Raw genomic sequence first — 13,369 nt, forward strand, 5'->3', positions numbered from 1 at the left:
CGTGGTTCTGGATGATAGCTGTTTTGACTTATAGTTGTAATTTCAGTGTTGTTGTGGGAGGCAGCACTCACAGGTTTATACCTTATGCCGCCATCATGGTTCTCACATCACATATCCAACCCTAATTTTTTGAGAACATGTTACGCCTACTTGATATCTCTTAAGGTGTACATATGTGAAGAACCTTGAAGAAATAATAAAATTCATTCGCTCGACAAAAACACAGTATATGATGATGAAAAATATCTTTATTTTTTAATGTATACATGTACACTGATTGTCCGACAGAAAACTTTATGACTCCGTTTGATATTATCAGTGGGATTTTTGCTGCTGCATCACTGATGACCGAGATTTTACATCAGGTTTATATTTCATGACCTTCAGAGATTTGCACGAGCTGCTACTTTCATCCGTCAGGCTACTCCTATTACGAGACTTCACAAAATTCATCACTGAGAACAAAGATTCCCAAGCATATGTGGATGAAACCAAAACACTGGTCGGCTCTAGGAAGGCAGGGAGAGTTAAGGCAGAGGCATAGAAATTGCTCTTCCCCTCTCTTTATCTGAAAAATAAAAAAGTCGATATTAAGAAAAAAATTGTAAATGGAAGATTATAAGAGAGGGTTTCGCGTGCCAGCAAAAGTTACTGGCGTGCCATGTTTGGTACGCGTGCCAGGGGTTGCCCACCCCTGTCCTAGAATGTATTTGAGGAAGCACTCAAAGGAACAAAGAAAAAATTAATCAGCTATTATGCTATATGACACATAAAAGCAGAGATAACAGAAAGATAAAAGTCTGCTTTCATCATTCAAGATCCATTTAGCAGATTGATCATTTAAGTGTGGATTTTTCTGAACATATAAGCCACAGTAGTCATCTGAGATGGCTGGAAAGACAAGTTGATGAGACTGTACTGAGAAGATTTGTGTGTTTAACCATGGCAACCAAGATGGAGGTTTCTTTATAACTTTTAAAGAACTAAATATTGGCCACAACAGTAATATAGTAAAATTACAACAGACTAGCCCTAACCGGTTTGGCTCAGTGGATAGAGCGTCGGCCTGCAGACTAAAGGGTCCCAGGTTCGATTCTGGTCAAGGGCATGTACCTTGGTTGCGGGCACATCCCCAGTGGGGAGTGTGCAGGAGGCAGCTGATCGATGTTTCTCTCTCTTTGATGTTTCTACCTCTCTATCCCTCTCCCTTCCTCTCTGTAAAAATCAATAAAATATATATTTTTTAAAAAATTACAACAGACTAGAAGTCTTACAAAATGGCACTTTGACATAGCTGTCTTTCAAAATTTTTCATCTCTGATTTGCTTCTCCTCTGAGCCTGATTCCTCATTATTTATACATTCTCTCCCCTTTTAAAAATATGTAAATATCTTGTTTCTTATCCAAATAGTCATAATTCTTACAAACTTAGGTAGTAAATTGGCATAAGATAGTATTACTACTACCTAGGAAACTGAACTTGGTGGCATTTTTAGTTTTGAAGTAGTAAATACATTCTAGGCTTCAGCTAGTAGTGTCTGTGACAGTAACTTTCTTGCAGTCACATTTGTTCAATATAACCCCCATCACTGCATTTGCCACTAGTGCACATGATGAAACTAAACTCCACTTGTTCTTTTATTGGTGACTTATATGTGGATTATTCTCAAAATTGGCCTGAGCAAAAGCTATATGAAGACATTGGTGGTTAAGTATTGTTTCTTCACTCTAAAGGAGAACTTCAGATTGTTTAATTGTTCATGAGATAACACTTCTGCAAGATTTGGCACTTAAATAACCTTTGCTTTTGACTTGACTTTTTAATTTTTAAGAGCAAGTGTATACAGTTTGAGATAATAAGACAAATGATCATCACACTTGTTAGATTATCTGTTTTGATAGACTTCCTCACCTCAGAGCTTACCTGCATTTAATTTGATCTTACCTCTGTGGCCTCTCTTTGGCCATGGTAAAATGTGAATAATTTTGTTACCCAATTTGTTTTATGTATGTGTAAGGAATATTAGTGAGTAATAACAAGAATCTGAGAGCCCAGCTGGTATGGCTCAGTGGTTGAGCATCGACCTATGAACCAGGGGGTCACAGTTCAATTTCTTGTTAAGGCACATGCCTGGGTTTCGGGCTCGATCCCCGATGTGGGGTGTGTGGGAGGCAGCTGATCAGTGATTCTTATCACTGATGTTTCTGTCTCTGTCTCCTCTCCCTTACTTTCTGAAATCAATAAAATTATTTTTTTTAAAAAAGAGTCTGAGATCCTTAGAAGAAAGATAATATATCAAGGTACTGTTAAAATAATGGCAACTTGAGAGCCAGTATATCTGCTGAGTTACTATGATTCACAACTTGTTAGGATACTTGTTCAGTTCCAAAGAAGACATATAGATGACCAACAGGTACATGAAAAGGTGCTCAACGTCACTAATCATCAGAGAAATGCAAATCAAAACCACAATTCTCACACCTGTTATAATGACTCTTATAAAAAAGACAAGAGCCCTAGCTGGTTTGGCTCAGTGGATAGTGTGTAAGCCTGCAGACTGAAGGGTCCTGGATTCGATTCTGGTCAAGGGCACATGCCCAGGTTGCAGGCTCGATCCCCACTAGGGGGCGTGCAGGAGGCATCTGATCAATGATTCTCATTATTGATGTTTCTATCTCTCCCTCTCCCTTTCTCTCTGAAATCAATAAAAATATAAATTAAATTAAATAAAGATAAGAAATAACAAGCATTGTCCAGGTTGCAGAGAAAAGGGAACCTTGTGTTGGATTGTAAATTGGTGCAGCCACTATGGAAAATAGAGTGGAATTTTCTAGAAAAATTAAAAATTGAACTATATGATCCAGCAATTCTACTTCTGGGTATTTATCTGAAGAAAACAAAAACACTAACTCAAAAAGATAGATGCACCCCCATATTCACTGCAACATTATTTACAATAGTTAAGATACGAAAACAACCTAAGTGTTTATTGATGTATGAATAGATAAAGAATGTGCTATGTATATGATTATTATTATTCAGTCATGAAAAAAGGAAATCTTGCTATTTGTGACAACATGGATGGACCTTGAGGGCATTATGCTAAGTGAAATAAATCAGAAAGACAAATATCAAATGTGGAATCTAAAAAAGAAAATCAATACAAAAATAAATCTAGCTCATAGATAACAGAGAATATAGATTGCTGGTTACCAGAGACAGGGGTGGGTCATAGGGGGTGTGTGTGAAATGGATAAAGAGGGTCAAAAGGTACAAACTTCCAGTTATAAAATAAGTCCTGAGCTGTAATACACAGCATGGTGACTGTAGTTAATTATTCTGTATTTCATATTGGAAAGTTGCTAAAAGAGTTTTGTAACCATGTATGGTAAATGATGTTAACTAGACTTATTGTGGTGATCATTTCACAGTATATACAAATATCAAATCATTATGTTGTGTTCCTGAAACTAATCCTATATAATAAAAGCCTAATATGCAGATAGGCCGAACTGGGGAACAACAGGTGGAACAACCAGTCGCCATGATGCACACTGACCACCAGGGGGCAGACACTCAAAGCAGGAACTGCCCCCAGTCCGCAGGGCCCAGGCCAGCCAAGGCGGGTGCTAGTGGGGGGTGGGGGGTGGGGGGGGTGGGGGGGGCGGGGCCCAATTGCCCTGCCAGTCACCCCACAGATGGGCTCTGATCATTGGCCAGGCCTAGGGACCCTACCCATGCATGAATTTTATGTATTGGGCCTCTAGTATTATATAAATGTTAATTATACTTTTTTTTAAAAAATATATTTTATTGATTTTTTACAGAGAGGAAGGGAGAGAGATAGAGAGCCAGAAACATCGATGAGAAAGAAACTTCGATCAGCTGCCTCCTGCACATCCCCAGGGGGTGATGTGCCCACAACCCAGGTACATGCCCTTGACCGGAATCGAACCCGGGACCTTTCAGTCCGCAGGCCGATGCTCTATCCACTGAGCCAAACCGGTTTCGGCAATGTTAATTATACTTAAATTAAGAAACCTGTTCGTAGTTAGTTTGCTATATGTTGTAATCAGACTCAGACATTTCTATGTCATTCTCAATGCCTAAAATAACTTTTGCCTTATTTTTTAATCCAGCAAAAACAATAATAACAAAGCCTGCAGTATTTACAAATATGTCAGTGATACTGTAAAGAACATACTTTTTCCAAAATGTTCCTAATAGAGGGAAATAAATGATAAAAAGGAAACTCAATCTCAAGTGTTCCTCGTATCCTTTATGAATCTTGCCTGATAATAGTATTCAACTGCATTTTGTTTTGCTGTAAAAATTCATTTCTGATAGAGTATGCATGCTCTTCAGTCACAGGATGAGATCCTTCCTTTTTTTCTACCAGTGAAGTTAAATAAATCTTGGGCTTTCTTTGCATGTAAAAATAAGAGAATTGTTAAATCATTAAATATTGTTGATTGGAATTAAAAATAACTTTCTCTGTAATGCTGAAAGGCACTTAAGCTCTAGTTCTTTGATACAAGATATGAATGTACTTGATTTGTTGGTTTAAAAGGCAATATAGCTGGTGAATAGACAAGCTAAGATGTTAAACTATTGTTTTCCCTTTTTGGTGAACTCATTATTGAAAAGATAAATACTCCCTTAAGGGCTCTCTTGCCCTTGGGCTTCTGGTTGGGTTTAGCCATTGGGTAGCATTGAGGCAAGGAGGAGAGTGAGGTAGGGATATTTATTTCCCCAGTCTTTCCCTGAGGGGTCACTGGGCTTACTGTGACCTTTGACCAAAGGTTATAGCTCAGCGGTTCTCAACCTGTGGGTCGCGACCCCTTTGGGGGTCAAACGACCCTTTCACAGGGGTTGCCTAAGACCATCGGAAAACATATATAATTACATATTGTTTTTGTGATTAATCACTATGCTTTAATTATGTTCCATTTGTAACAATGAAAATACATCCTATATATCAGATATTTACATTACGATTCATAACAGTAGCAAAATTACAGTTATGAAGTAGCAACAAAAATAATTTTATAGTTGGGGGTCACCACAACATGAGGAACTGTATTGAAGGGTCACAGCATTAGGAAGGTTAAGAACCACTGTTACAGCTACTGTCCTATTGCCCTACCACAACAGATGAAACGAAGATGAAAAAGCCCTCTGTCTCTGGGTTCCAGTAATTTCTGTCTCCTTATGCCTCTTCAAAACCTCAGGGTAGCAATGCACATTGCTGCTATTAGCCAAGGGGTAACTGCACTGCATCTTGTGGTTTCCCTACTCCCTAATACCACCTTATAAAATAGTCTTTTTTTAAAACTCTCCTCAGTTTTCCTGATTTGAGTGTGCCATATGCTTCATGCTGTGATCCTGACGGAAATAGCTGCCCTATGTATTTTTAACCATTATCCTAATTGGTATGCCAGATAAACTCTAATAATACTGTGCTAATTTTGAGGGGATAATAACTGAAAGTGTTCGCAAAACTACTCTTGTTTTCCTTGCACTTTATTTCATCTAAAGAAAAGAAATAAAGTGTTAGATGATGTATAAGAAGCTAGTAACACTAATAGTTCATTTTAAGATAGACACTGAAATGTTGCTTTACTTTGTGTCTCCTCTTTTCCCTAAAAAAGATTGGTGGTTTGATTCTCTAATAAGATAATTGAATTCCTAGGTATCATCTCACTGCTTATTAATATCTCATTTGGCTAACCTGCAGCAATTCTGAAAAGATTGTTAGATAGTATTTTAGCTATATAGGATTTTCATCGTATGTACTGTGTCTCTTCAATTATTAAAGACTAGAGGCCCAGTGCACAAAATTCTTGCACGCAGGGGCTGAGGAGTCCTTCAGCCTGGCCTGCACCCTCTTGTAATCTGGGACCACTGGCTCCTAACCGCTTGCCTGCCTTCCTGCCTGATTGCCCCTAACCACTATGCTTGCCTGCCTCATTGCACCTAACCACTCTGCCTGCCTTTCTGATCGCCCCAACCCCTCTGCCTGCCTGCCTCATCACCCCTAACCACTCACCTGCCTGCCTGATTGTCCCTAACTGCTCACCTGCCTGCCTGATCACCCCTAACCACTCTGCCTGCCTGCTTGATGCCCCTAACTGATTGTCTGCCTGGTCACCCCTAACCACTTCTGCGTGCCTACCTGATCGCCCCTAACCACTCGCCTGCCTGCCTGATCACCCCTAATCGCCTCTGCCTCGGCCCCTGCTGCCACAGCTTTGTCCGGAATGACATCCAGAAGGTCGTTCGGCTGTCTGGTCTAATTAGCATATTATACTTTTATTATTATAGATAATTGGGAATTAATCATATTATGTAGTCATCTGGAAAACTCAGGTTTAAGTACTGAGTTTGTGTAAGTGCAGTCTGATGTTTTATTTGTTAACAGTCTCAAAACTGCCAGTATTACAGAGAGGTTAAATGTCAATGAATTCACGGTTCGTTGGTAATTGGCAAGCATAGTTTCTCTTGGAATGACATACATTGTATTCATATCCTCTTTTCCACTTTTAGTACCAAAATGCATTGTCATTTTAACTTATCAATCTTCCATAGCAACTAGGAGGTATTTGAAAACACAGGATAAAGACTGAGCTGTAAAAGAGGCTTTAATTGAAATACATCTGTTATAATAGAAAAAGAATTTGGAAAATGTACTGGAATATTGCTGTATTTTTTTAAACCCCTGTCCTTTCAGATTAGTATAACAAAATGGATGGCTTATAAACAACATAAATTAATTTCTCACAGTTCTAAAGGCTGGATGTCTGAGACCTGAGTGTCAAATGGTTGGGTGAAGGCCCTGTTCTTGCTGGCAGACTTCTTGCGTCTTAACATGGTGGCAGGGGCAGTCAGTTTTATAAGAGCACTAATCCTATTCATGAGGGCTCCACTCGGGATTTATTTACCTTCCAGAGGCCCCAATCACTAATACCATCACTTTAGAATTTTGACATATGAATGGGGGGAAGAGGGCGCACAAACATTTAGACCATAGCAACCCCCTTTTTAAAAAACTTTCCCTTTTCCTTGCTTTGTTGAAATTCTAAACCCCAAACTACTCCCAAGTATGGTGCATGGATCAGCAATGTTGATACCACCAGGGAGTAAAAATCTCAGGCCACAGGCTAGACTACTAAATCAGAACCTATATTTAAGCTAAAATGCCCAGATAAGTATATACATCATAATCTGAGAAACAGTGTAACCATTTCCTGGATTCCATCTCATTAGATTAAAACGAAGTTGTTAAGTGTTTAAAGTGGAGGTAATTTATTAATGACATGGTGTCAGGTAAAGAAATGGATTAAATTTGCAGATAGCCTTTTCTTTATAAGTGCTGGGAAGCCAAACTCTTTTCTATAATAACTCACATTAAACTTAAGTTTTCCCGAGTTGTGCTGGTGATGTAAACTCCAGCACATTGATTGTCAAGCATTAGGTTGACGAATGTATTCATGTAGTTAATAGTCTAAAAACATGATGTGTGTGGTGCACTCTAGAAAACTGAAATTACTTTCATGTGTTGTTATTGTTAATGCCACAGGAGCTCTCATCCTCACTCACATTTTCAGATTTGTTAGTGGTAAATTTTACTTTGGGGAGTCATTGACTTGCAACATTTTAGAGGGCCTTTTAAATTAAGATAGTTAACAGATATCAAGGATTACTGAACAGTTTAATATAGTTGATGTATTTAGTGTTTTTCTTAAGTTGTTACAGTTTCTATTAAAATAAAACTTTATTTCTATAATTTTAATTCAAATGTAGTTATCAGTTATTTATATAATAGAGTTTGCAAAGTACATAAGTTGTTAACTGTTTAAAGCCCTTCTATTTGGAAGATGATCACATGTCAGTTTTAGATATTGTTGAATATATTTTTCCTTCTCATTCTTTCAGATTCATCAGGATTCATTTTCGATTTGCAGTCCAATACTGTACTGGCCCAGGGAGGAACTTTTGAAAACATGAAAGAGAAGGTATGATTAGTTACTGTATGTATATGAGCAATTTCCTTTTTTTTTTTTTTATAATTAAATCTTTATTGTTCAGATTATTACATTTGTTCCTTTTTTTTCCCCCCCATAACTCCCCTCCTCCCAGTTCCCACCCCACCCTCCGCCCTCACTCCCCACCCACTGTCCTCATCCATAGGTGCACGATTTTTGTCCAGTCTCTTCCCACATCTCCCACACCCCTTTCCCCCCCAAGAATAGTCAGTCCATTCCCTTTCTATGTCCCTGATTCTGTTATAATCAACAGTTCATTCTGTTCATCAGATTATTTATTCACTTGATTCTTAGATTCACTTGTTGATAGATGCATATTTGTTTTTCATAATTTGTATCTTTACCTTTTTCTTCCTCTTCCTCTTCTTAAAGGATACCTTTCAGCATTTCATATAATCCTGGTTTGGTGGTGATGAACTCCTTTAGCTTTTCCTTATCTGTGAAGCTCTTTATCTGACCTTCAATTCTGAATGATAGCTTTGCTGGATAAAGTAATCTTGGTTGTAGGTTCTTGGTATTCATCACTTTGAATATTTCTTGCCACTCCCTTCTGGCCTGCAAAGTTTCTGTTGAGAAATCAGCTGACAGTCGTATGGGTATTCCCTTGTAGGTAACCGAGTTTCTTTCTCTTGCTGTTTTTAAGATTCTCTCTTTATCTTTTGCTCTTGGCATTTTAATTATGATGTGTCTTGGTGTGGTCCTCTTTGGATTCCTTTTGTTTGGGGTTCTCCGCGCTTCTTGGACCTGTAAGTCCATTTCTTTCACCAGGTGGGGGAAGTTTTCTGTCATTATTTCTTCAAATAGGTTTTCAATATCTTGCTCTCTCTCATCTTCTGGCACCCCTATAATTCTGATGTTGGTACGCTTGAAGCTGTCCCAGAGGCTCCTTACACTATCCTCGCATTTTTGGATTCTTTTTTCATTTTGCTTTTCCGGTTGGATGTTTTTTGCTTCCTCGCATTTCAAATCATTGACTTGATTCTTGCGCTCCTCTGGTCTGCTGTCGGGCGTCTGTATAATATTCGTTATTTCAGTCCGTGTGTGCTTAATTTCTAGTTGGTTCCCCAATATAAGATCGAGGGTCTTATTAGTTTTCGTGTAGATCTCATTAAGTTTATCGGCAGCTTCTAAACAGTTCTTGAGAGACCTTAAAAGTGTGGTTCTGAACTCTATATCTTCCATTGACAATTTTGTCCTGTTTCTTTGTCTCCGCATTTTGTTATGCTTCCTTGGTGCACCCCCTAGTGGTCTTTGTTCGCAGTCTTATAGATAAATCTTGATTGTTGTAGCTAATTCCAGGGAGGGTTTGACCTCCAGGCCAAGTGGCTATGAGAATCAGCTGTGTCAGCAGTGAGAGAACTTCTGTCCTCTAGGGAGGTGCTAATCTAGCCTTTGCCTGAGGCTATCCGGCAAATGCCTCTGTGCAGGGCTTGGGCGGGGCGGGTCGCACAGGATCAACAGGGTGGGCCGGAGAGAGCAGTTATGGCGGCTCTCAGTCCTGTCCCCAGGGGCTCTGCCTCTCTGAGTCCCAGCACCCCCTGCAAAGCTGGGAGAGAAAGCTGCACTCACTCTGACCGAAGCCAGACAGTCCCGCTTCTCCCGTTTGAGTCTGGGTCCCTAAAGACTCGCCCGGATCTGGAGCTCAGAGTCTGCGACTCCCTCCCGATTGAAAACAACAACCGCGCCCTCCGCCGCCAGCCCGCTCCGTGCACTCCGCACCTCAGAATTTGACTTCAGCACTGCGCCTCCTCTGAGTGTCCGTGTGCGTTTCTCTTTCCTCCTAGTTGTAGGACTTCCACTCAGCCAGCGTTCCTGTGGTTCTGGGTGATGTCCGTTCCGTGTTTTAGTTTCACTTTTGAAGTAGTTGTTCAAAGCAGCAAACTCCGGCGTTAACCTATGCCGCCATCTTGGTTCTCTCAATTTTCTTTTTAAAAAAATATTTTTAATGATTTCAGGAAGGAGGAGAGAGAGAGAGAGAGAGAGAGAGAGAGAGAGAGAGACATCCATGATAGAGAATCAGTGATCGGCTGTCTCCTGCAGAGCCCACAACCCAGGCACATGCTCTTGATCTATAAATCTGAGCCACTGGCTGGGCAGATTAGCGATTTTCAACCAGTGCGCTGCAAGAATTTTTAAAACATGCAGTACCTGACTATTTAGTTAGGGACACTGACCTCTTTTTCCTTAGATTATCAAGTAAAAAGATGGTAACAGTCAACATAACAATAGTTGTCTTGTGTGAATTAATTACAATTATACCAATTTTATTTTTTTCAGATTGGCAAAAAATATAGTTCATTAATAATATAAACACTTCCACATTTTAAGTTACCAGAATCTTACCTTTATTGCTGAATTTGTAAATTTTGCGTAAAGTTCATTTTCTAGTGATTAGTGCTCAGTATTTTGTTCATCTCAAAAATGTATAATTATAAATTATCCCTCTTTGGATTATAGATTATATACCTTTCCACTTATATGGTTTTAAACCTTATCATTAATTAAGCCTGAAATAATAAAAGTATAGAATGATATGAAAGCAAGTGTACTAAAAAAAGACTTAGGTTCTAATACAGATTCTGCTTATTACTTGGACAAGATACCTCTTCTCATCTATAAAAGGACTTCCTTTTCAAACAGTATTGCTGACTAGATAACTTGAAAGCATTCATAATATAAAATACCAAGAAATATAGAATAAAAAAAACATACATAATTTTAAATGTATAGCTGAACAGAAGTTAGGAAAATCCCTAGAGGCTAAGTGTGTAGAGGGAATGTGTTTTGCCATTCTTCATAACAAATGGGTTTTCCCACACAGGGCCATAAAGCTGAAGGTTTGTCCTTGGTTAGGAATTGTTATCTTTATAGTGTTATACAGTTAAATGATACGAAATAAAATGTTTCAAAAATGCTGTATAAAAATCGAAGTTCTTATTGGTGGTGGTTCATAAACTTTCCACCTTTCTCTACAGTGTGCTGAAAATGAGGAAAGGTTGATGCTAAATTTAATACTTGATATCTAAATTAGACCTCCCTTTCTTTGAGCAAAATCTAGCATATACTTTCTATTTCTAGAAATGTTCTGCTTTTCTAAGTTTTGAAATTAATTTTTATGTGATGTTATCACTCATCTATTAATCATTCCTAGTGAGATGGTTGTATGTACTCTTCACTGACGCTAAAGAGTGATACATATTGTTAAGAATGAAATGTCATTGTGTAACAGGTCTCAGTTGCCAACTGACCTACTGATGTTAAAATTTAATGACCCTGTCATCTTTTCCAGATAAATGCAGTGCGTGCAATAGTTCCCAATAAGAGCAACAATGAAATCATCCTGGTTTTGCAGCACTTTGATAATTGTGTGGACAAAACAGTACAAGCATTTATGGAAGGTAATCCTAGTTTAGTTTTTTAATAAGTTTGTGTTTTTTCAAATAGAAGTTGCTTCAAACTTCTATAACATTCATTTAAAAGCCTGGTATTTCATAGATGATATAGTAGACCTCATGATAATATAACATATCATGCCATTTAAAAAAGATATCTCATCATTGAATAGGTACATCAGATTAAGTCTCCCTGTTTCTGTTTTTCTGCCAGTATAGAATAAACAAGTCCAAATACTCTACGTTTTTTTTTCATTGTCATCTGTTTTCTTGATAATGTCAGCATTTGGGTCTAGGGTAGTGTACAGCTCTCTAAAACAACATAGCCAAAGTGGTGTATAATCTTCTGGAGGAGAGGGGATAGCATACGTGGGCTGAAACCACTCATCTTTGTATTTGATCTAAGTTATATAAAAGAATTTCAAAATGGTCAGGCTACATTAGTCTCTACTTAGAAGAACCTACTGAGAAAATTACATGGAGAAGGAGACTCTAAATGGGCAGGTATTGCAAAAGATAAGCATGATGTGATTATCTCATTATATTAGCTCAGAGACTTGAACCTTAACTTTCCTGTTACGAACTTTAGAAATTCTCTAGCATTTACAAAAAGCAGAGACACCCATTCCTTCTTGACCATGCATGTGGTAGCAGAGAAAATCTGTGACTGGTTTCTCTTACAGGTAGTGCCAATGAAGTACTCAAAGAATGGACAGTAACAGGCAAGAAAAAGGTAAAAATGAATGAAATTTAAAAGCATGATGTTGATATTATAAAAATATTTCGGCTGCAAAAATATTTGAAAGAAAAGATTTACATATGCATCTTCAGTTCACCTGGTTTAAAAAAGTCTTCTGTGACATTGAAACACAGCTGTGTACATAGAGTACCATACAATCTCCTCCATGTGATTTAAGACAGGAAACAATGACACCGCCATGGTGGAGTTGCTGAAGGTGTATTAATACTAGGCAGGAATGAAACAAGAGAGAGAGTATGTCAAGGAAAGCAGAGCCCCACTAGAGAAAGTGATCTAGTCCAGTGGTTTCAACATTTTTCTTAACATAGATCAGTTAAAATAGTTTAGGTTCTTAGGTCAGACAACTGTGTTGTAATCTCTGGTATTAATGACCTTTGACTTTAAGCCCAAAGAGGGTCTTTGCTATTATTAGTTATATAGAGGGGTCTGGTGTTCCAATTTAGAGAGGGAAAGGCACTTGGGCTGTGGAGTCGATCAGAACAGGATTTATATACTGTCCTACTTATGGGTTTTACAACATGAGAGTATTGTTTAACCTTGTGTGCCTTAGTTTGCTCATCTCTGAAATAGGAAAGTAATAATAATGAATACTAGTACCTAATTTCTAACATACTGATTCTCATTTCCTTCTCCTTGTCCACTTGAAACCAAAATGCTTTCCCCAAAGGATACTAGCTGGTCTCAAAATGCTTTCCACAGCCCTGTACTCTAAATCTAGCTTCTTTAGGAAATGCTTGAAGTATGAATTTTAATCAGGTATCTCTATGAAAGCCCTTTGGAAAATTATTTTCCTCTGTCAGGTTAGTACTAGAGTTTTGAAATGCTTTCTTGATGACTCTAAATCACTTCATAAGAGATCTATTAAGTCTTGACCAAACCAGGCTTGAGAGTGACCCTTGAGAGTTTTTTCCAAGGAGAACCTAATGTTGCTACAGTTCCCTCTATAGCTCTCCCTGCCTTGAGCTTTGAATATTTGCTTAACTTCTTCTCGTTGCTTTCATCTAACATAAATAGCTCTGTGTGCTCTGGAAACATCAGTTTATTAATTTACTGATCCAGAATAGTAAGTTATTTAGTGATGTACATATGCTTGCAGCTGGAAAAGTATGTGTTAGAGACATAAATTTCTTAAAATTTAGAGAAAGAAAATTGGCTTCAGTTTGGCAGTCCC

General features: G+C 38.3%; 1 protein-coding gene across 4 annotated transcripts in view; it reads left to right on the forward strand.

Annotated features, from left to right (window-relative positions):
- SPATS2 (spermatogenesis associated serine rich 2) overlaps nt 1-13,369 on the forward strand; it is a 129,776-nt gene that overhangs the window by 68,015 nt on the left and 48,392 nt on the right. For all 4 annotated transcript variants that reach the window (XM_059682771.1, XM_059682774.1, XM_059682772.1 and 1 more), the window contains 3 exons: nt 7,937-8,016; nt 11,336-11,444; nt 12,122-12,171. In XM_059682771.1, coding sequence (XP_059538754.1) covers nt 7,937-8,016; nt 11,336-11,444; nt 12,122-12,171 — 239 coding nt within the window. The remainder of the gene's footprint in view (nt 1-7,936; nt 8,017-11,335; nt 11,445-12,121; nt 12,172-13,369) is intronic.

The sequence above is a fragment of the Myotis daubentonii genome, chromosome 2 (assembly GCF_963259705.1).
Source record: "Myotis daubentonii chromosome 2, mMyoDau2.1, whole genome shotgun sequence".
NCBI lineage: Eukaryota > Metazoa > Chordata > Mammalia > Chiroptera > Vespertilionidae > Myotis > Myotis daubentonii.